This window comes from Porites lutea, chromosome 8, assembly GCF_958299795.1.
Source record: "Porites lutea chromosome 8, jaPorLute2.1, whole genome shotgun sequence".
Taxonomy (NCBI): Eukaryota; Metazoa; Cnidaria; class Anthozoa; order Scleractinia; family Poritidae; genus Porites; species Porites lutea.
Genome location: NC_133208.1, coordinates 15,077,988 through 15,101,280, shown reverse-complemented (window position 1 = coordinate 15,101,280; position 23,293 = coordinate 15,077,988). Strand labels below are relative to the sequence as shown.

At 39.1% G+C, this 23,293-nt stretch overlaps 2 protein-coding genes across 2 annotated transcripts in view; both read left to right on the top strand.

Annotated features, from left to right (window-relative positions):
• The window catches only part of LOC140946860 (uncharacterized), a 30,079-nt gene extending 18,498 nt beyond the window's left edge, over positions 1–11,581 (top strand). Inside the window, exon 5 of the mRNA XM_073395965.1 lies at positions 10,555–11,581. Coding sequence (XP_073252066.1) covers positions 10,555–11,453 — 899 coding nt within the window. The 3' untranslated portion in view covers positions 11,454–11,581. The remainder of the gene's footprint in view (positions 1–10,554) is intronic.
• A 1,000-nt stretch (positions 11,582–12,581) lies between these two features.
• LOC140945245 (uncharacterized) lies at positions 12,582–13,815 on the top strand. The gene is made up of 2 exons (XM_073394296.1): positions 12,582–12,610; positions 13,173–13,815. The coding sequence occupies exons 1-2, from the start codon at positions 12,582–12,584 to the stop codon at positions 13,813–13,815; spliced, it is 672 nt and encodes a 223-aa protein (XP_073250397.1).
• Positions 13,816–23,293: the final 9,478 nt, after the last annotated feature.

Sequence of the window (23,293 nt, the reverse complement as noted above, 5' to 3'; positions counted from 1 at the left end):
CAGAGCTAGTTCAGCTGAATTTTGCTATACCCTATACTAGACTAAACTCCCCAAATCCTCCCCAATCATATAGCAGCTTTTAAGCTGAGTTGCGTAAATTTAAACTTGCCGATTTGATATTTTTTTATATTTTAGAGTGGCAATTTGCGGTTTTCAGACTAAAATCTCCAACCAATTGATCATTTTCCTGGAAATTGATACCCTATTCTAGACCTAAACTCTCCGATTTATAAACCCTATCCTAGAGAAAATTATTTGGATATCATTACCTTCACAGCGGCACATACCTATACAGCCCATATGAGCAGTACCCCCGGGCCTTAACTCGCCTGCTAGGATAACCCTAGCACCTACGTTGCGAAAAGAACAAGTAGCGTCTATAACTGCGATGATCTACTTTCACATAATTCTTCACCCCGCAGTTCTCATATATGATTTTCATACATTCATCACTTCATCATCATCCTTTCACGGGTTTAATACAAACCAATTCAACGGCCTGCTCCCAGTTGTTTCGTTAGCTCAATTGGTAGATAACCTTTCAGTGATCCTCAGTTCGCTCCCTTTGCTCCATCGCTTCATGCTCAGTAGGGTAGTTCATTAACTTTTATTTCATGATACTCAGATGCCAGCGGCTGTAAAATCATAAAAATGAACGTACAGTAAAAAAGGAAAACTGTCGAAGGACGGGCTTCTGAGTTCGACTTCATCCAAGTTTATTTTTCACAGTGACATACGAGACTCACGGAAATATGACACTTTTCGCGGGAAACAAGCCGTGCTATTTATAAATGTAAGAGTTGACTCAAGAATTGAAAGTAATCAAGATGGAGGCTCAAAGTAATGGGCTCCTGATGTATCGTTGTTTTCTATTGGCTGTTACGAGTCTTTCTCTATAAATAAAAATGGGATGAATATTACTCACTTCCATTTTAAAAATTGAATTAATTCATAAAACTTTAAAAAACACGACACCCTTTCTACGTTCTCGGACATCCGTCATTAAGTTAAAAAAAAAAAATATATGAACGTCAGGAGGCTGGCGTCCATATACGCACATACACTTGTGCGAACACATGAAATCTAGAAAAAAATGTAATATTCTTAATTTCCTGAAAGCATTTTCCTGAAAACATCGTTAAATTGGGATGACTGATAAATTTTTCTCACTATATATATTGATATCGTTGTAACAGAGTTTGGCCGTCTGAAGGGTTCTAGACGACATTTGCTTATAACTTTCTTAATGGCGTCAGTTTTATCGATGGCACTAGAGATGGGTACAATAAACAACTACTATAACTACTGCATTTTCGTCGTATTCATGATTTTCTTAAAATTTTCTGCAGAAAACGCAGGAAATGGCATATCCGAGACAATAAATTAAGAAATTTTCTGTGCGAAAATTTACTTCCCATGCGTACACCTTTAAAATCTCACGCTACACCCCTGAATTAAGGGATCTATCACCTATATTATCACTCCGATTGTATTGAACGCATACCTAAAACATGTTTAAAATCGGGGGGGGGGGGGGTACCTTTTGACCAATATAGGGCCAAGGTCAGTTGAGAGGGTCTGAATGGGGGAATCCACTTGTCGGTTGTCGGTTAAAATTCAGTTACTTTGTCGGTAGTCGGTTAAAATTTTCGATCTTTGTCGGTTGTCGGTAAATGTCAGTTAAAAAGTAAAAATGCACGTTAATTATTAACAGTTGTTTTGTATTTCCTGACCCAGTTTCAAGAATTTGATCCTTATAAAACGAAATAATACATCATTTTATAGCACTTTTAAAACTTCATTTTATTTATTTCTGTATTGATCATTGATTTCACCTTTGTTTCCCAATATAGTATCGATAAAATCACCAAAGCTTTTGTTGCAAATGGGAACTTGGTTTCCTTACTGATTACAGGGCACAATAAAAAGTAACCAAAAGAGGTTAACTGGCCCACTCTAGGGGTGACAGACTGTTCATCTATACCGGCGTGAAACCGTGTGTTGACCAAATATTATGGCTTTCATGATCACGAGCATGCCCCTTTATATGATTTCCCGCTTTCTTGTAGGAAATAAAACTGAGTCGTTCTTTAAACATTTGGCAACGTACAACGTAGTGATTGGTTTTGATTTCCACTTTTCCAAAGCTTCTTTTAAACTGATGGACACTAATATTTGGTATTTTGTCACGAAAGGCGCGGCTTTCCTCTCTGTGAGTTATGTTTGTCATAGCGCCTTTTCTTTCAAATTGTGTGGGTAGCCTCTGTTCATCACGGTTTTTTACAAATTGAAATACTCCTTTCCTCAAACGTTTCTTCAGAGGAGTTTGTTTCGGCATGGGAGGGTTTCCGTTTGTTTAAATTTAATGTGCCTCAACATCGAGAATAGCTTTTTCGTTGAATCTTGCATGTGCCTTTGTATATTTGTAACCGTGTCTACAAACACAGTCTATGTGTCAGATACTTCGGTCGTGAATTCAATATTACGGTGATGTAAGTTTCACTGAAGTTTGCCTTTTCGAAGAAAGGTACGATGTCTGATTTTACCATGTCCCAAAGATCTAGTATGTAGTGTTACCAAACCGTTGGTTTAAAGAATGTTTTGCTTACTGAGAATTTTTGTTTCAATATATGCGAAGAAAATATTGGCAAAGGAAACTGATGTATTTTTGGCCATTGCGGTTCTGTGGTGCTTTCCACTGAAGTGGAATGAATTTTCTTTGAGAATTAATCTAAGCATTCCTCGCAGGTAATATGTAGGAATAGAAGAGTTGTCCTTGTAGAAATTTTTATACGGTCTGCAAACTACTCGTTTTATGATATATTTGCCATGATATATATTTTATGATATATTTGCCGTGAAGTCCACCGAAACAAGAAATGTTCGATTTTTCGCCTTTTTTTCAAAATATGATTTATATAGTCGGTATAACTTCCTTGATTTTGATATGGGTTGTAGCAATGTAACAAAGAAGGAAATTCTTTCCGTTTGACCAACTGATAGGTCATAAATTTAATATGCTAACTTTCTAAGGTAGGAAAAATACAAAGTTCTCTTCTTAATGGAAACAAATATCGATCAATTAATGTCGGTTCATGTCGGTAGTCGTTAATATTAAATTTTTTCCTGTCGTTAGTCGGTTATTTTTTTCGCGTTTTGTCGGTAGTCAGTAATATTTTTCGCCCTTTGTCGCTAGTCGGCTAACCCCATTCACACCCTCAGTTTAGGGAAAAGCTAGTTAGCCCAAAAATAAGCCGTTTCCCCCGGCCCCACCTCTAAATTCGCTACTGTATAAAGAAACCACCCGTTTTCTGCATAGTAGGCATTAACTAAAAGGGAAAGGGGATGGAGGAGAGCGCGAAGAGAGGAAGTGGTCTTTTTTTACGCTCAGATTCTGAGCGTAAAAACAGTGATTGGTCAGAATAAATTAACTGCCAAGCTTCGACTTAATACTTTGTTCCGATTGGCTGAAATCTATATCATACCATTTGAGTATCCACATCATATACCTTTTGAGTATATTAAATTTGATCGACCTATATCGCGTTTTCGCGCACATGTGTCAAGTCAATTATGGCGCGGGCGGAAGTGGGAAGAGATTCGAGTTTGTTTTTCAAGAGTTGTTGTCAGAATTAGAACTGAAAAAAAGGCCTAAAGTTTACCCTGAAAGAAGAGCTGAAGACCGCAGTGAAACATCTTTTTGAAGAAAGAAACCTTGTGGCGGTTTTATGTAATGTACGTATGCCACAAATATTGCCTATGGTTAAAAAATCCCCTGGTTTGAAACCCGGTAGAGCTGGCCCTTATGTTCAAGGTGATCTCATGATTGAATTGCACTGTGTATCCTTACTGGGCAATTAACTTCTGGTTTAGCGACCGCTATATTAAAAATTGTGCTTTTAACGTTTTCATTTTAATTTGGGTCCCAACCAGTATTTAGGGTCCCAATAGGATTCTTCAATAATCCCGTAATCCCGACCCAAAATTTCGTGCAATCCCGAGGGTTATTTTTGGCATCCCACCTCCCACGCATTTCAATCCCGAAACTCGTCCCGATTTTGCTTTTAAATCCCGAATCCCGAGCTTCAAATAAGGGAATCCTGGGTCACGGGAAACCTGTTGAGGGCCCTCAGTTGGATATGTGCGCACGTAGCGAACGGTTTAATTAATTTTTTCTCCACTTTGACATTTGAGCAAAACAAAAAAAAACATCGTTTCCGGTTGTGCTGCGTTCGGTAATATTTTGATTCAAAAAAGGTATGTCAAGATTTTGACTTAAAGAAACTTATAGGGGTCAAACAATTGCTGAATACTTAGCGCGTCGTACGTTTAGTATAATATGGCAGTGTTAAAAGTTTACAGAGTACTCAGTATATGGTGAGTAATACTTGGGCTAATTACAAGTATATTTCTTGCAAAGCTTAACACTGAAGAAAAGTTTTGCAGTCGTGGGTTGCTTCGCGTAGAAGTAAAAAAAAGGCCTTCCATATTGAGTGAGTCCAAGAGCCATAATGGCTCTTGGTGAGTCAGCAAGTAATAGAGAGAAAAACTTAATTTTTTTGGAGAAATTTGTAAATGAAAGATGAAACTGACCAAGGAAACTGTCAGCACCTGCTTGAATTAACTACTTTTCTTTAATGTTTAGCGGTCGAAACCGACGATTCCGACTTATACCTTTCTATTTTCCGACAAATTAAGCGATAAATTGTTTGTACGCGGCCTGATAAACGACAATTACCCACCCTTGTGATTAGCCGATAGTAGGGCGCGTGCGCGTGGGGGTCACGAATGGGATCGGATATAGTCAATTGAAACAAACAGTTTGAATCGCAATCATCACAAGAAACAAACATGCTGAGGTATAATATATTTAAATAAGGTTCTATGAGTGGTAGTTTTCATATCATTTTATTTCTCATTTTCATCGTTTTTTCGTTTCCTACGTGCATTACATGGCTGCCCAGTACCCTTTTCTTTAATTACATCTCTCTCTCTTTTTTAGAATCGTCTGCTTGCTCTGCTTTAATTTAATGAGAAAATCACCCTGGATGCCCAAGCTATTTTTTAACTCCGAGTTTCGAAGGAAAAGTTATCGCCTGAAATTTATTGCAGGAAACTCAGAAGCAGGTAGCCGGAAACCGGCCAAATAACCCTGCACATCCGCACAGTACCAAAACTCGCATAATTTTAAAGATGCTTTAAAGAACGCGGTAAAGTCTTCAGGCAGTTTCAAGGTTAGTAATTTCACTAGCTATAACGGCAGATTAGGAGCCCATAAACCGGGAGTGAGTAACTCTTATACTAGGCCTATGTCACGGCGTTTTCACTGACCTATTTATTTTTAGATACATTTTAGAGTCCTTTTTGTACGGAAATTTGAAGCTCCGCGCCATTCATCAGCGCATTGTAAATATATGATACCACAAAGGAAAACTTGACGTTATTAAAAGGTTAAAGATGAAATTGTCAGGGGTTTTGGTTTTGGTTTATGTGGGACATGAAAGATATTCTAAAATTTGCCCCAAAATCGTTCAGATATTTGATTTGCTCAGGTAAGAAGGTAAAGTATTTACAAGCGAAAGTAGCAGGAAAAGGGGCAACAAACTGAGTGCACAATCTGTGATCGCTGTTTCTCGTTTTCGTGAACCGTAAGAGCACGTAAAGTGCAAATACTTGATTTTTCTACCGTATCATGCCGAAGGTTTGAAGACATAAATGGTTTACTGCATTTTCCAATAATATGAGACCTCCTCAAACTAAAAATTTTAATCAACGGTCACGTTATTAACTTTTAAGGACATCTTTGGTAGCGAAGGGGTGCTTACCAGCCTGGGGAGGGGGGGGGGCAATCCCTATAATGACATATACGGGGGGGACTGCCCGAAAGAGGTAAATTTTTCAGGGGTCAGGTATGGCAAAGGGTATAGGGAATTTCTCTAACTGAAGTATACGAAAGGGTAGGAATATCTATCATTTCAGCATTGAAAAGACGCACCTTGTGGCGGGATACCATTTTTCAACCGGAAAGTATGCGAAACAGTAAATTTCCGATTACAAGCCCCGCGGGGCTTATACAACTTCGTGCGGGGTTTTAGGAGGGCATATAAACAAGGGGCTTACTATTAACTTACTATTTTGATCAGCTTAGCCTGCGGAGACCAATCGCCGCTATGGGGAAAAATAACAAAAATCGGAATGAAAATCGGCGAGTACTTTCAGTCGGGTTGATCCTTAACATTTACTTTGGACAACCGTTATCTGCCCATCCCCTAGTTTGAGGAACTGTTTGAGGAGTGCCTAGTCCCCGTACGGCGTTTTCCCAGGCCGTCTAGGCCAATGCATTTCGGTGACGTCTTCGAGACGAACACGCGTGCTAGGATCACGTGACCCGAAACGTATTGACCGCGCGGAATAATGAGGCCTAGGGACTAGGCAACTTCGGTCTGACATTTGCCGCTTACCTTTAGAGTGATTTAAAATCTCACTGATAACCGAGGTTGATAACGGTTACATAAAGGGAAATTGCTGTACTGCCCTTGCGCGCCTTTTTGGTCCGCACACAGTCCTCTATGAATGGTGTGGTTATAATCAAATATCGACCCTGCTCGCCATAAAGCCTCCAGTAGCTCAGTGGCTAGAACTCAGAGGGTCGTGAGTTCGATTCTCACCTGGAGCTCCGAATTTTTTCTGAGCTATTCTTCTACCAGAGCTCTCGATCCGTGGCGCTGACCGCAAGGATCACAGGCCTGCAAAATCTCGTTTCGCGGGGACGGAAAATGGTTTGGACAAAGCAAAACTTTCGGTCAAAAAAACAAAATTTCGTTGAACGAAGCGAATTTTGGTCCATTCAAAACGAACTTTTGCATCAATACGTCGTCTGATCTTATGCTGCCTAGTTTGGTTTCGGTTTACTACCTCGCTCGAGAAATTTCGCCGACAATAGAACAATCGGATGCACCAAAATTTCATGATATTTCGTCTCACCCGAAAGTTTACCTTTGTAATTTGTTAGCTCGAATTTCCCCCAAATTCGGCCGCTCTCATTACTCTCATGGGTCCAGAAGAGTTTTGTTTTTTAACGTATTATATGAACTGCTCTTTTAGCGTCGTACCTTGTAAAATATACATCCCCGTCGCTAAAAGTATGAAAAACAAAATAAGTAAGCCTGGTGGGATCTTTATGGGTCCATTTGGAATTAATTTCCGGAACGATATCTCATGATCGACGCCGAATTAAATCGCCATTTGAAAAATAGTCAACCGCTAGCCATTTGATCATGGGCGCAAACCCCTTGCCCGAACGGCAACGAGGAAACGCGAGGTGCCAAGCAGAACCATTAAAGGGCAAGGCAATTCCGTATTATTTACTGTTAGCCGATATTAGCATATTGCGAACCCTCGGGCCCAGTTTTGTGGTATTTAGGTTGCTTTTCTGTGCATCAATGCAGCATGCACTTACAACTGATTTTGCCATTTTTATTTTTAGGCGTTGTGTCCAATAATAACATGAAGCTGATCCAATTTGTTACGATTTTTTTTTGCTTCTGTCATCAATCTCCAAATGCCTCTACGTGTACCCAAAATGACGATCCCTGCGGTTACTTCCAGCCGTTTTATGAAATGGCGCTAAAAGGACATGTCTTCCAGACGCTAAAAGTTCCAAGTTCACTTTATTGTTTAGAAGCTTGCAAGCACGAGGCAAGATGCCAGAGTTTCAACCACGTCATGGGAAAGGACATCTGTGAGCTCAACAATCGCACAAAAGAAGCAAGACCAGAGGCCTTCATCTCAGACGTTACCAAGTTGTACTTGAAAAAGCCTAAGAATAGAGGTAGATCGTAGAAGAGTCAATTTACTGAATGACACATATAAAGATCCCGGGCGATTCTCCACCCATCCCTCCCTTTACTCAATATTTTTCCTTGAGTGTTAAGCGAGGATGTTAAAGTTGGGTACTGTTATGGGAGGAATACTGAGGTGGCAGTTTCTAGAGTCTCTAAAAGACGCCTTTATGAGACGGACACCTCCCCCAAACGTACACCTGGAGTTGGTCCTCACCTTCGTACCTCAGTCATCTTCTTTGCCGCGGCTCTATAACACGGACAGAGTACAACTAACTAGCTGAGATGGACACTAAATGGCATTGAGTCCCTCTCTCCGCCGCAGAGCTGAGGCTCGCGATATGTAGCAACAATTGAAGATTTGTCTTTTTTACCTTTGACGTTATTTACAAATATTCTTTATTTTCTTTTCTCATTGCTTTTTACTTGTTATCAGGTGATATCTGGTTGTAATAGAGTTAATTTGAGACTTGTCTTGTCTAAAAATAGTAAGTGCACAGTGGACGATGAGAGGATAAAAAAAGCGGCAGCCCGGCCTGTTGTTCTGTCTTTCGCATTCTTATCGTCCACTGCGCGCTTTCTTATTTTCCTCTCCCCAGCCTCCTCTCGACGCTAGGAGGCTTCTGCAGATGAAAGAGCGGCAGTAGGGACATGAAACAGCGACATTTTTGAGCGATGAACGTCAACCGGAAGTTAACCTTTTTCTCTTTTTATATGCCTTGAGGCTACCACATTTTATTGCTAGGTGTCTTTACTCTTATAGAGACGTTTTGCCCAAACGTTTGTTCAAAATCACGGCTCAACCGTGCAAAAAGTTCACTTCCGATTGACGTGCGTCGCTCAAAAACGTTGCTGCTTTTAAAAACTATCTAGTCACAATGGTGGCTGACTTAGTATGAGTTGACTAAAGGTACGGAAAAACGGGTAACAGAAAACGTGCAACTTGTTTTGCATCATTGCTGTAAAACGAGTTAGATAGCGATATTGCGCGTTTTACCACCCATGTTCAAAGCTGTTAACAACCTGATTTGTTGCAAGACAGGTTTTATGTGGGTGGTAAAACGCGCAACTTTGTTATTCAATTCGTTTTGCAGCAATGTTGCAAAACATGTTGCACGTTTTTTGTTGCCCATTTTTCCGTATCTTAAAGCTAAAGTGTAAGGTCACGTTATGTCGTGTTCTCTTGTGGTTTACCATTTTTCGCCACTAAGATAATGAATGAAACTGGACACCTTAATTTTCTTCCTTGAATGCTGAGAGAATTCTATGTACTCGGTTTTCCATCACAAAAAAACACGCAACGCAAAATCAAAGGGAGGGAAAAAATCATTTTAAATATGTGGAATAAACCTCAACACTCGTTTACAAACTTGCACTTCATTCTTGGTTCGTTTCCAGCTGATACTAATTCGGATTGAATGGGAAAAGGTCTTTCTCACTTAAATTTGACGCGTAAATTGTAAGCTAATTAAGGTGTGCTAAACTTTACTTCTTTTGACAGTGGCCCTTGGATCCATTCCTGAACTTCCAGCTGCAAGCTGCGAGGAAATAAAGATGAGTGAGGGACAGGTCGTGGCCAGTAAAAAATACTGGATGATCTGTTTAAACCAGGATATGACTGTACTTGCTTACTGCAATATGACGACGGGAGGTGAGCTTAATTACCTGCGAGCCTTTCCGAGCCAGCACACCATTCTCTACAATAGCGGGAAAATGCCAAAATTTGTCGGACGTAAGATTAGAAGCATGCACAATCGATTGCTTTTTTATTATTATTATCCGGGATATTCACTCCTGTGTGATGACGTCAGGTAAAACTTGCTCGTGGACGAGATCGAGAGATTTCGAGTAAATGTCCAGGGTGCAAGCAGATTATAAACGAGGAGAGTGTTTTGTAATTGCTTATTATAACGTTATTTTATTTTAAAACAGGCTTGCCAACCCTAATTACCAGAGGTCACTTTCATCTACTTCCCTTTCTTTATTTTCAAACTGTATTCCTCGTATTTTCTTCCATCTCTGACGCCAGCGCTAACTTTCAAATTGAAACTCCTAGTTGTGTACTCGTTTTTCTTATCGGAGATGTTTGATCACAAATTGCTTAAAATGATTAATGATTAATTCTCGAATTAGTGCCCCTTTAATTAAGTGTACCCGCATTCGAATAAGTGCGCTTACCTTTCACACCCCTTCTTATCCTCCCTCCTGATTTAACGGTTTCACGACAAAGTTGACTGACGAAAGCAAAGATTATTAGTAGGAAAAAACGCCATATATTACAGATTTGTTTTTCACTGATGAAGTGCTGGCACCCCAGTGTTAAATTGACTTTGAGGAAAGAGGGAACGTTTGCAATGTATAATAGGAACTTTGTTACCAACAATACTATTTAGTCATATTACCGATAACGTGAAATCAGTGGGATCTGAATGTTCGTTGTCTTCCTGATATACCCTGAAGTGTTCATTCAACAGTTTAAGGTCCCCTTTCCCTGATAAATTAACGTAATTGAAAACCTTAAATGTAGTTAACATCTTTTGGTGGCTTTGCTGCTAACGAGGAGGTCTTCTGTAAAGTGGAACTTGGATTTAGGGGGGGGGGGGGGGGCGTATTTTTTCTGAGACGCGAAACTTGCGAAACTCGCACGAGTTCTTGTTGTAAGGCGTTTACCAACCGGCTTTTTCAGTATGTATTGGTTTGTTTTAATTCTCAGTGCCTCTTATCAATTTTACAACAAAAGGATACACGGGACGATATGGTATTATTCAAAGATTCATAGTTCCGAAGACCGGTGTTTATCTGATAAAAGCCTGGGGTGCTCGAGGAGGAACACACTCGACTAACTATGGAGATTATCCCGGAACTTACTCTGGTGGAAGAGGAGCGATGAAGCGAGGAACGTTTTGCTTGAATGTAGAAACTGTTCTGAATATTGTGGTGGGTCAGAGAGGAGGAGACTCCGTGGAAGTGAAAGGAGGACAGTCTACTAACTTGACGGCAGCGCAACTGGAACTGTCTGTAGAGGACAATGCTGGTACTGGGGGAGGGGGAGGGAGCTTCGTTTATACAACAAATAACGAGCTTTTGTTAGCTGTTGGAGGGGGAGGGGGTGCGTCTAATGGGTATAACGGGGTGGATGGTCAGGCCGGTCCTAATGGCACCAGTAGTGTAGGGAACGATTCAAGTGCGATTTATGGCGGAGGGACTGGGGGACAACCTGGTCAATGTAACAATAATCCCGAGACGGCTGACTACCATGGGGGAGTGGGTGCAGGTTGGTTCGGGGAAGGGTGCACCAGAGTCGGCCCAGAACATGGGGAAAGGGGTGGATCACGTGCCCAGAATTGGGTTGGGGGACGTGCTGGAGGAATGAATAGTGGCTATAACGGTGGGCCACCCCCTGGGGCGGTAGGAGGGTTTGGCGGTGGGGGAGGAGGTTCCGAGGATAATGGTGCATCAGGAGGGGGTGGTGGATATTCCGGGGGAGGAAGTGGTTTATGGGATTCTCAAGCCGGTGGGGGAGGGGGCTCGTACTGTAGTGGCTCAAGCTGTTTAGGTATCACTGGAGGTAATATGAATGATCACGGATTTGTCGAAATATTTGAGTTGTGAAATATTGATAACATAAAGTTCTTGGCTTTGCTGATCTTTCACATGATACATCTAGCTAGATTTTTGAAAATTTCACTGACCTTAGATAGCAATTTTAACAACTAACATAAAATTTGCCTGAATTCTCAATAGCCTGAGAAAACAGCCGACACTTCGCGACTCCAACTCTGGTTCCCCCGCGAAATGACGTCTGAGAAAAAACAAGTGCAGAAATTCCATACCGACGATTCGTCCCTACCCAGATCTGGGTCGTGTTTCTGATTGGTTGAAGCACATTTTCAACCAATCAAAAGCCCTACCCAGATCTGGCTAGTGATACGTCATCAGTATGGAATTTCTGCCCTCCTTTTTCAGACGTCATTTCTCGGGAAGTCGCTAAAAGTCGACTGTCTTCTCAGACTAGATTTTAAAACGTGCATAAAATTAAGTCTTTCTTTCTCGCCTGTACACCATACTAGCTACGTTTTGAATTAAGTATGCAGCAGCCATTGCGTCCTCCCCCCTTCCCCCGCTCTTTCATGATCCTTGTTTCTTTCTCTCCTCTTTTATCCTTTTATTTTTCGCCTTTGAGGTGTGTTTATGCTTTTTGGACCGATAAGAACTGTAGTTTTGGCTTTCATCAGGCCATGGTTAAATAAATCACAGTTTTTTTGTTTTCAAAACCAGCTAGATATATACCGTATAAGACCAGTAACCCGGTGACATTCTTTTTAAAATAGTACTTCACTATTCTAGTCGCACCTGAGATGGTATTAAGTGCAAATTTTGTTGCGTTAGGGAAACAACTTAATTTTCAAGGTTGCATGAAGAATCGACCTAAAAAGTGCAAATTCATTAGTCGTGTAAGAAACTCTTCCCGTCAATTACACCCCCTAACAACGATCTATTGATTGGTTTCACTGTTCAGTACTTAGCCTTACGCAGCTGGCAAATCTCTCTAGAGAATCCATGATTCGTTTCAAAATCATGTTAAATAAAGTGTCAACTAAGCAAAATCAGACTAAATAACTAACGTACTGGTAATCCCATACAATTTACCAATAAATATACAAGATAGGGTTCCATTTAACACTCTCAAACTAGTTTAGTTTTATCTGTAATATTGAGGGATGTAAAACATGTAACACGATGGTGCGCAATGAATATGTGGTGAATATGTATAAATCTACTGTAGTGTTTAGAATTCTCAATAAAGTGTATATATTTACTGATAATTTATTTTGCATGGTATTGTCTGTAAATCAGCACATATTGGAACGTGGTAATTTTAACATCAAGGCTCGATATATAAAGAAATTGAATATATGGGTAACCTGTCGCAGAGTGTGAAGCAAAATCCAGTTTTATGGATTTGGAACTTGCTATCTTATGACAATTTTTTGGTTTATCCCATGACTTTTTTTAGTGTAACCTATGTCCATGGTTCTCATTTTCATATCAAAAATGTTATTAAATCATTTTCCAGTCGACTCTCTCTTAGCGGACACCATGCTTTATGGACAAGGGGGAGGGTACTACTCGATTATATAAGGCAGCCTTGCAAAGTGCAAAGGGCAGGGTCTTTTGTGCCATTTTGGTCAGTAAACGGGTGTAAATTTCCAACATTGTGATCGGAAACAGAGAATGGTTCGCAAGAGAATCACAAGAGTGTGTTAAAACCATTTTTGCCTAAAACTTACAATGTTCAGAAATTCTTTACTGGTGAGTTGTACCAACCAGAACAGAACAGAACAGAGTCCAACTAAACGCCGATAAGTGCAAAGAACTCAGGATCTCCTTTGCTAAAGAGCAAAGAGTCTTTGATCCCATCATCATAGAAGGAAAGGAGGTAGAGTTAGTTACTAGTACAAGGCTACTAGGCCTTACAATAGCGAACGATCTAACATGGAACGACCATGTAACTGAAATAACCAAAAAGGCTAGCAAGAGACTCTATTTCCTAACTCAGTTAAAGAGAGCGGGAGTTCCGAAACAAGATCTAGTACTGTTCTACGTATCGTGTGTGAGATCTGTCATTGATTATGCAGCACCTGTCTTTTTCAACGGTCTCCCCCAGTACTTAAAGAAAGAGCTGGTACGGCTCGAGAAAAGAGCAGTATCAATAATAACCTCAGGAAAGTGCAACTCGGCAATAGAAGTGGGGTTAACACCCATTTTGGAGCATTATTACGTATTATGCAGCAGGCTTTTTGATAACATTGTCAGTGATCCAAACCATAAATTGAAGGCGCTCCTTCCACCTGACTATGACAACTCACGCTATAACCTAAGACGACAGCGCCATTTTAATATGCCAAAGCTTTGTACGAACAGAACAAGTAATACTCTTATATATGCGATGTCGAAACAGTCCGGGCTGTAATTTTATTCCACATATTCATGCTTTATATTTTAACATATTTTAATATGAATGTATTATATAGAATTTTTAATATTATCTTAAAAATCAGTTTTGGCTTATTATCTAGGATTCATTTGTAATTTTCAACTATTGTAAAGTTTTTGTAAATAATTGCGTAATTCAGCCTTTGACTGCGATGCAGTTTTAATAAATAAACTATCTATCTATCCAGATCTGGGTAATGTTTATGATTAGTTGAAGCAAATTTCCCCGCGGGGCATGAGCAATCAGAAGTACCACCCAGATCTGGATAGTGATATGGCGGGAATTTCTGCGCTCGTTCATACCTAGTCCCATTCTCGTCCCCAGAGCCTCTTGGGGGCCCTGAGCATAAGGACAAGGAGGCTCTGGGGACACTGGATTTGAAGTCCTAGACTTTAGGAGTTCCCGTCATTTCTGATCATCTACAAAATTTCTAATAGCATTAACTTGCTCTTGCCAAAAGTGTCAATGACTGTTAATTTAGGTAATTCAAAGCTTTTAAGGAGAACCCTCCAACTTACTTTTGAATCGGAAATGACCGGAAGTCCTAAAATCTACGACTTCAAATCCTGTATCCCCAGAACCTACTGTTCCTCATGCTCAGGCCCCCAGGAGGCTCTCGGGACGACAATACCTAGTCCCGGTTCGGCGTCCTCCCAGGCCTTCTCGGTCAATGCATTTCGGTGACATATCGGAGACGAACGTGACCCGGAACGCATAAGTCGAGGGGAATAATGATGTTTAGGGACTAGGCAAAGGTCGTTCCGCTTCAGACGTCATTTCGCGGGGAAACCGTACGGGTGATGGCGTCGCAAAATGTCGGCCATCTTCTCAGAAGTTAATTTGCGTGAGCATGAGAATCTCGGGCTGCACGCAAATGAGTTATAGCTAGCCAGTCAGTGGAGCGAACGATGTGTTCAGTCGTGAGGTAAAAAACAAAATACTAATTCCAAATAAAAAATGACGTTTTTTCCATGTGAGAAAAACTATACGTTCAGTCAAACCTCAAAAGCCGCAGCGGTGTGTGCCGAGTTTCGCTCCAAGTTGCCCGCCTTTTATAACGCGGGTCACTAGTCCGAAAACCTGAATAAAAAGCAAGTAAGTTTGAGTTGCACTTTTAGTTGGAGCTCTTAAGTCTCCTGTTGAGATTCTTCACACTGGCCATTTCACTCACATTTTTGTCGTTTTCGTGGGAGTGCTTCAGGGAGCATGAAAACACTGTTGAGGGCTTGTTCCTACCCCCCCCGGTTTTAGAGCTGTTTTTTTTAGAAACAAGGTAAAAGATGACTTTTTAATGCATGACCAGAACCTAAATACCCCATTCTCTGGTGCTCTGTAAGCACATGAGCCCTTCAATGGCTTGTTTGATCATTTTGTTGCTGTGTTGTTCCTGTGTCCTGTTTTGTTACCGCTTTGTTCCTGTGTGCAGTCGTGCAGAGGAAAGTCATACAAGTCAATTTTTTTCGTTGTTTCATACCATATTTGCAGGAACACGGTTGTGTTGAGATCCAGAAATTTTGCTACCATGGCAACGTGACACAAGGGCTTATCCCCCATACACACCCTATTCCATAGGTAATTCGTTTCGAGTTATTTTTAATACCATAGATCCCAAGGGGGGTTAGACAACAGCCAATCGCAAAGCGTCAATGTGTTCCACGTAGATGACCCACGCTCAGAGCCGCGTGCCCTTCACGAATTGACGCAGTAAAAAATGGCCGAAGACGCGGAGAGCGATATTGCTATTTGTTTGGTCGACGAAAACGACTAAAGAGAGATTTCTGCTAAAGCTGTGTCAGCGAAAAGGAAATTAAAAAAGAATCGCCCTTCCTCTCTTGAATAGAGCTAACAGTACAGCAGGGAAATCCTTAACACACTGAATATTCTCTCAGGATCATTTATAATTTACAGTTTGAAGAGAGCAATTTCTGGTTTGATATTTATTCTTTTATTAGTCTTTTATTATTCAACAAAAATAATACTTGGCGTCCTACTTGCTTTATTATACAAACGACCGGTTTCAATAGACCGGCGAAATTTCTCATTTCATTAAAGCACTGAGGTTACGACAACTTCGAGTTAACCTGATTTCACTGCGGGTTGTCAAAGAGTCTAGCGATTTCCTTTTCCCAGGTGAGCGCCGACTCATTTCCCTTCAATATTCAGAAATGCTCTCGATCTTTTTACGCTTCTATTGCCTTTTGCCCGACATGTTTTGCACGGCGTTTAGTCAGGCAGAACCTCCACGAAACACCCACGCAGCGCGCGAGGTAACTTTATCCCGATTCTAAAAATAACTCGAGACGAATTACCTATGGAACAGGGTGTGTATGGGGGATGGCTTCTCTCTCGACCCCTTTATCCTCTCTTGGTTGTATTTAATAATCATTGCTTGGCGATTTTAGATACACGTGCACTCGCAGCTGGTTAATTTGTCAAATATTCTTACAAACAGAAAATGTTTCTGACCATGATCTTGGGTAATAGCTAAAGTGCTTGCCCAGAACGTTAATCTAACTTCAGAGAAGCGCTCAGTACTCTTTGGTAATCTTAACAAAAGGTCTATTTAGGCGTTAGGGGTGGGAGGGGGGACATGAAATGTTCTGAGCTCGCCTCATGAAAATTCGAAACACAATTTAGTAAAGATGAAAAATTGATCGACGGGCCAGCTGTATCTTCCATGCACTTAATTAGCCTCACGACGTTTTTTGTTTGTTTTTGTTTGAATGAATTGTCTGAATTTTCGTAAGCTTTTTAAATTAGTAGGAAACAGTGTTTTTAAGGATCTGATCGATCGATAGCAAAATATCCGATAAATAGAACAATTTGAGTTACAGAAAAAGAAACCTCTAATCAAAAGATTCTGATCTATTAACCCATGCATAATTTTTCTTTAAAGCAAAAGTTAATATCTGTCTTTTACTATAATAGCTTGTAACCCGGTTTATAATTAGCTATATCTTATAAAATAAGACCTCCCTTCTTTTCAGCTGTCGGTAGTTTTGCCAAAATGTTTAATTGAACTGAAGTCTATTGACTTTCAGTTTAATACTCGTTTGCTGCGTGAGTTTACATGGCATTATACTCGCTGTTGGTTAAAATTTTCTCACAAACAGAAAACGGTTACCACGATGTCCTTGGGTAATAGCGATAGAGAACATTGGATTAATGAGTTTTTAATAATATCTTGTCAAAACGAGTACACAGGGTGGGGGCTAAAAATGTCGAAAGCTCGCCTCTATTACTTCTTTCCCAAATTTACCCGTATGAAAGTAGGCAACAAAATTCAACAAAAATGAAAAATTGAATGAGATATAAAAAAATAGATATATTTGATCTAGTTAATTCTAGTTAATACATTTCAAACAAACGAAAATAAAATTCGTTGGTGTTCGCTTGAAGCACAGAGGGTAAGATTGATGTCTCTTCGTCTCTCGTTTAACGCGAAAAAAGTCGACAGGAGTAAAATCGACACAGTGCACATGTTTTATAGACATAAACACTATGCTTCTGCATATGTGCATACAGTTTTTCCTTCAGTTCTTTCCTACTTTCCCTCCAAACCAGCAAAGCCAGTCGATGGATGACATAAAATTGAACGCTTGTGCTGAGATCAATAACAAACAAAACTATTTGCCTTCTTATTTTTTATTGAATTTGGTATTAGAAATAACATGGGCGAAGAATAATTCCTTACGAAAAATAGTAAACAAATTTAAAGATAAAAGTGAAAGGACTTATTGGGATTATTTGGTTCATTTGTTATAACTTTTCTCCAGCTGCAGCGATTCCACTCACTTAAACATAGGACACCCACGCATCGTCTTTCTAAAAAGTGTTTTCGGATAGTCCAATTTTAAGAAAAGGAAAGAACTCCATTCGATTAGAAAAAACTACCGCACAGTCAACTTACGTATGATGGAAAACTTAAGCGGGTTCAGTTCTTTTCCGAGAAATAAAACGATTTTTAATAGGGCCGGAATAATATCATGCCGGGTAGGTTTTGGAAGTATATAAATCAGCTGTCGACTTGTTTCTCTTAATGACATCTTTTCAAACTAGCAAAGAATGACCAGTCATTTGTTTTTCTTAACTGAGGCGTTACAAACAGTCTAAGCGGCCTCATATTCGTTGATAAAAGAAAAATACATGAAAATAAAACTATATGCTAGTTACTACTGGTATCACATTTAAAGTTGCATTCTGCATGACATTGTGTAATACGGAGTGAATTTTTTATTTAGAACCCCGAGGCCTTGATGAATTGACCTTGCTAGCGCTATCGCTCGGTTAATACATCTTTTTTATTTCTCCAGACTTAAAAAAAAATCTTTTAGACTTTTGAGGATAAAATGTCTATCATGAGCCCCCAGAATTTTCCTATTTACATGGTGTGTACTGTTTGTTACACCTGCGGGAATTATACTGAAATGGATCCGATATCGAAAACTATTCAATTTCGAAGGAATTAATTCATTGATAGAATGGGTGTGCGCCTTGTTTTACCTTAACTGATACAAAGAGGCAAAATTGACATTTCAAGCAATTGCGTTTTTTGTCCTCCTTCATAAAATAAATAACACTACTGCATGATCAGAGCTGAAATACCCCATTCTCTGGTGCTCTCTGTAAGCACATGTGCCCCACAATGGCTTGTCTGGTCATTTTGTTGATGTGTTGGTCCTGCGTCCTGTTTTGTTACCGCCTTTTTTTCGTTTTTTCCTACCATATTTGCAGGAACACAGTTGTGTTGAGATCCAGAAATTTTGCTACCATGGCAACGTGCCACAACGGCTTATCCTCTCTGTCGACTTTCAGCTGAATTCAATTATCATTGCTTGGCGATTTTAGATAGAAATGCACTCGCAGCTGGTTAATTTGTCAGGTATTCTTACAAACAGAAAATGTTTACCATGATCTTGGGTAATAGCTAGAGTGCTTGCCCAGAACGTTAATCTAACTTCAGAGAAACGCTCTGAGTACTCTTTGGTAATCTCAACAAAACGTCTATTTGGGGATCAGGGGTGGGAGGAGGGGACATGATATGTCCTGAACTCGCCTCATGAAAATTCGAAACACAATTTAGTAAAGATGGCTTTGGCATCTTATTATCATTAACTTGTGCTTTGTGTACTTAATTATCAATAAGAATAAAGAATTAATTGATCGACGATCGACGGGCCAGCTGTATCTTCCATGCACTCAATTAGCCTCACGACGTTTTTTGTTTGTTTTTGTTTGAATGAATTGTCTGAATTTTCGTAAGCTTTTTAAATTAGTAGGAAACAGTGTTTTTAAGGATCTGATCGATCGATAGCAAAATATCCGATAAATAGAACAATTTGAGTTACAGAAAGAGAAACCTCTAATCAAAAGATTCTGATCTATTAACTCATGCATAATTTTTCTTTATAGCAAAAGTTAATATCTGTCTTTTACTATAATAGCTTGTAACCCGGTTTATAATTAGCTATATCTTATAAAAATAGACCTCCCTTCTTTTCAGCTGTCTGTAGTTTTGTCAAAATGTTTAATTGAACTGAAGTCTATTGACTTTCAGTTTAATACTCGTTTGCTGCGTGAGTTTACATGGCATTATACTCGCTGTTGGTTAAAATTTTCTCACAAACAGAAAACGGTTACCACGATGTCCTTGGGTAATAGCGATAGGGAACATTGGATTAATGAGTTTTTAATAATATCTTGTCAAAACGAGTACACAGGGTGGGGGCTAAAAATGTCGAAAGCTCGCCTCTATTACTTCTTTCTCAAATTTACCCGTATGAAAATAGGCAACAAAATTCAACAAATATGAAAAATTGAATGAGACAAAAAAAAAAGCTGTATTTGCTCTAGTTAATTCTAGTTAATACATTTGAAACTAACCAAAATAAAATTCGTTGGTGTTCGCTTGAAGCACAGAGGGTAAGATTGATGTCTCTTCGTCTCTCGTTTAACGCGAAAAAAGTCGACAGGAGTAATTATAAAAGCGACAGAGTACACATGTGCTCCTGCATATGTGCACACAGTTTTTCCTTCAGTTCTTTCCAGCTTTTCCCTCCAAATCATCAAAGCCAGTCGATGGATGAAATAAAATTGAACGCTTCTGCTGAGATCAATAACAAACAAAACTTTTGCCTTCTTATTTTTTATTAAATTTTGTATTAGAAATAACATGAGCAAAAAATAATTCCTTACGAAAAATAGTAAACAAATTTAAAGATAAAAGTTGAAGGAATTATTCGGATTATTTGTTTCATTTGTTATAACTTTTCTCTAGCTGGAGCGATTCTGCTCACTTAAACATAGGACACCCACGCATCGTCTTTCTAAAAAGTGTTTTCGGATAGTCAAATTTAAGAAAAGGAAAAAAGCCCATTCGATTTCAAAAAGCTACCGCACAGTCAACTTACGTATGATGGAAAACTTAAGCGGGTTCAGTTCTTTTCCGAAAAATAAAACGATTTTTAATAGGGCCGGAATAACATCATGCAGGTACGTTTTGGAAGTATATAAATCAGCTGTCGAATTGGAGGCCAAATTTTGTTTCTCTTAATAAGATATTTTCAAACTAGAAAAGAATGACCAGTTACTTAGTTTTCTTAACTGAGGCGTTACAACCAGTCTAAGCGGCCTCATATTGACCGTTAATAAAAGAAAAATACATGAAAATAAAATTATATGCTAGTTGCTATTGGTATCACACTAAAAGTTGCATTTCTGCATGACATTGTGTAATACGGAGTGAATATTTTATTTAGAACCTCGAGGCCTTGATGTATTGACCTTGCTAGCGCTATCGCTCGGTTAATACATCCTCTTTAGTTCTTTAGAGTAAAAAAATACTTTTGTGGATAAAATTTCTATCATGTACCACCAGAATTTTCCTATTTACGTGGTGTGTACTGTTTGTTACACCTGCTGGAATACTGAAATGCATCCCATATCGAAAACGATTCAGTTTCGAAGGAATTGATAGAATCGGGCGTGCGCCTTGTTTTACGTTAACTGATACGAAAAAGAGGCAAAATTGACATTTCAAGCAATTGCGTTTTCTGTTCTCCTTTAAAACTAAAGATGTCCATGTCAATTTTAAAAACTGTTTCATATTTGTTGCAGTTGTTTTTATCCATTGCCCTTCTTTTTTATTAACTCGCTATTCGTAATTTTTGAAAATGTAGTAATTGGTATAGAGCCTTGCCTCTCGCACCTTGCCAGAGATGGCTATAGTCGCAGGATAATCATAAGTGAAATTAAGTTGACCCTAAACGATCTAGCGGTATTTGGAGTAACGGCTAATAACTGACTGCTAAATTAAAACTATGATGAATTTTAAAACATCTCTGTTTCTCTTCCTTGCGCTAATTACTGTCACAATAACGCCGTCAGTTTCTGCATAAGACTACCAGTTTGTTTTAATTAATATGTGGGACGTTCAGGTTCCGCTTGTTAATTGATGTTAAGAACTATATTTTTTTTGGACTGAAAGTTGTTAAACAATATATGTTTATCCTTGCTGTTAACGATAAAACTATTTACCGATGTTCATAGTTGACCTCAGCAACTTATCAATCGAAACATATTCTAGAATTTTGAAACTATCCTTACTTTCGACCTACGTTTCCATTTCCTTGGCATGGACAGACACCTCAGTTACGAACTTTCATTAAATTTTAACTATATAGTAAACGAGGGCGAAACATTAAGCAAACGTAAATTTACATGGCAGCATCCTCTTTCCTATGCTAATTCTACGCTGGCTCAGTGGTAACTTAATTTAAAATGCGTGTTTGTAATAACCATTAGGTCATTAACATTTCGCAATTTTTAGAGATTAACTTTTTGATATGCGACCATTATGAAAGCGTTTTATCAGAATGCCCTGTGAAACTTCGCAGTGCTGCGGTAGAGAAAAGCTGCACTTCTTTTCAACAGCAAAGTATTTATATTCACTATTCAACAAGAGACAAATTTTGTGAATTCCAATGTCCCCAACCTCATTGTTCGCCAAAACGGCAACGAGCTTTTTAATATTTTCCTATCCTCTGCATTAGCTTACACTGGCAGGACAATAAGTCAATCACTGAAAGGATACGCTTCAATCGAGCTCAAAGTATTAATTCACTTCCTATATACAAAATTATAAAATACTTGTATTCTGGGTAGAATGTATTTCGTAGAGCGCTCAATTCATTTAATTGAAGGGCATTGACTATTTAAAATAATCACAGGAGTTCAGGCTTCAGGAGTAATCATTGATTGTTTATTGCGACAGTGCTGTGTGGTCCTACAATTTCTGACCATACGAAACAGCACTGTCGCAATAAACAATTAATGATTACTCCTGAAGCCTAAACATCTGTGATTATTAATAAAAAAAGGATATATATATTTATGAACCCTACAAATTTTACCCTAGAACTTCCTTTACGCAGACACACCCTGTTCACGAAAACAATGCTGTAATATTGCAGAGATAAGTAACATGATTTCCTCACTCATTTTCTGCTTTGTCGTTGGCGCAGTTTTAGCAGCCGAAGAAGACTCTAGGTCTGCCTACATCAAAACGCAAGAGAACAAGCGTTTACATGGCTATGTTGTCAAGAAAATAGATTCTACGGATGAAATGTCGTGCAGTCAAGCATGTTTAAGACATTCTTGGTGTACCTCTTCTAACTTCAAAGAGTCCTCTGGCAATTGTGAACTGAACAAGCATGAGTTCTCAACAACTGACGATGACACCAAGCTCACTGATAATCCAGGCATAACGTTTTCAATCTTTCTTAAGGTAAGAAAAGTTCTGAATTTTCATTGCTTAGACAACAAGGGCGTGCCCTGTGCAGACGAGAATAATTTCTGCGTGCGAGAAGAAATAGACTCCTGCACCCAGGCTAAGGCAACAACTGTTCAAGCGAAGCTAAGTAAAAAAATAGAAATTTGGTAAAACAGTAAAGTTGAGTTGTTGTAAAAGAGCATTAGCTAGCACTCGCATTTCAGTCATATGTTTCGTATGGGAGCGAGCCATGTTTTACTTTCTTAAATTTTTCAGTTCCGCAAAATCATTATCGAAGGCAATGTTTTCTTCCCTAACAAGAGACTTACATGTTTTGAAAAAAAAAAATTAAGTTAAGAAAAGTATAGAGTGCAAACAACCATAAATGTTGAAAAAAGAGGAACGTAGAGACGCCAATTTATCAGTGGAATTTTTATGTTCAACGTTAGATTTGCTTTGGGGTCATCCACTAGATTAGGCTTTTCTATTTGGATGATCCCAACTCGCTCTCCATTTTGTTGTTACCATTTTTCTTTTATTCCTTAGTTGTACTGTGTTTAGATGCCTATGTAAATTTAACCTTTATGTCATGTAAAACTGAGCTGAGTTTCATAAATCATCTTGTCATCTTGTCTTGTAATCTTGTGCCGTTAAAATGTTGAGGGATCAGTCTCGCTACCTGCA

Excerpts from the sequence above, each read along its gene's own strand:
- LOC140945245 (XM_073394296.1), top strand. The coding sequence starts at position 12,582 with ATGGTGCGCAATGAATATGTGGTGAATAT. Across the intron at positions 12,611-13,172 it reads AATGAATATGTGGTGAATAT|AACAGAACAGAACAGAGTCC; the intron begins GTATAAATCTAC and ends TGTACCAACCAG.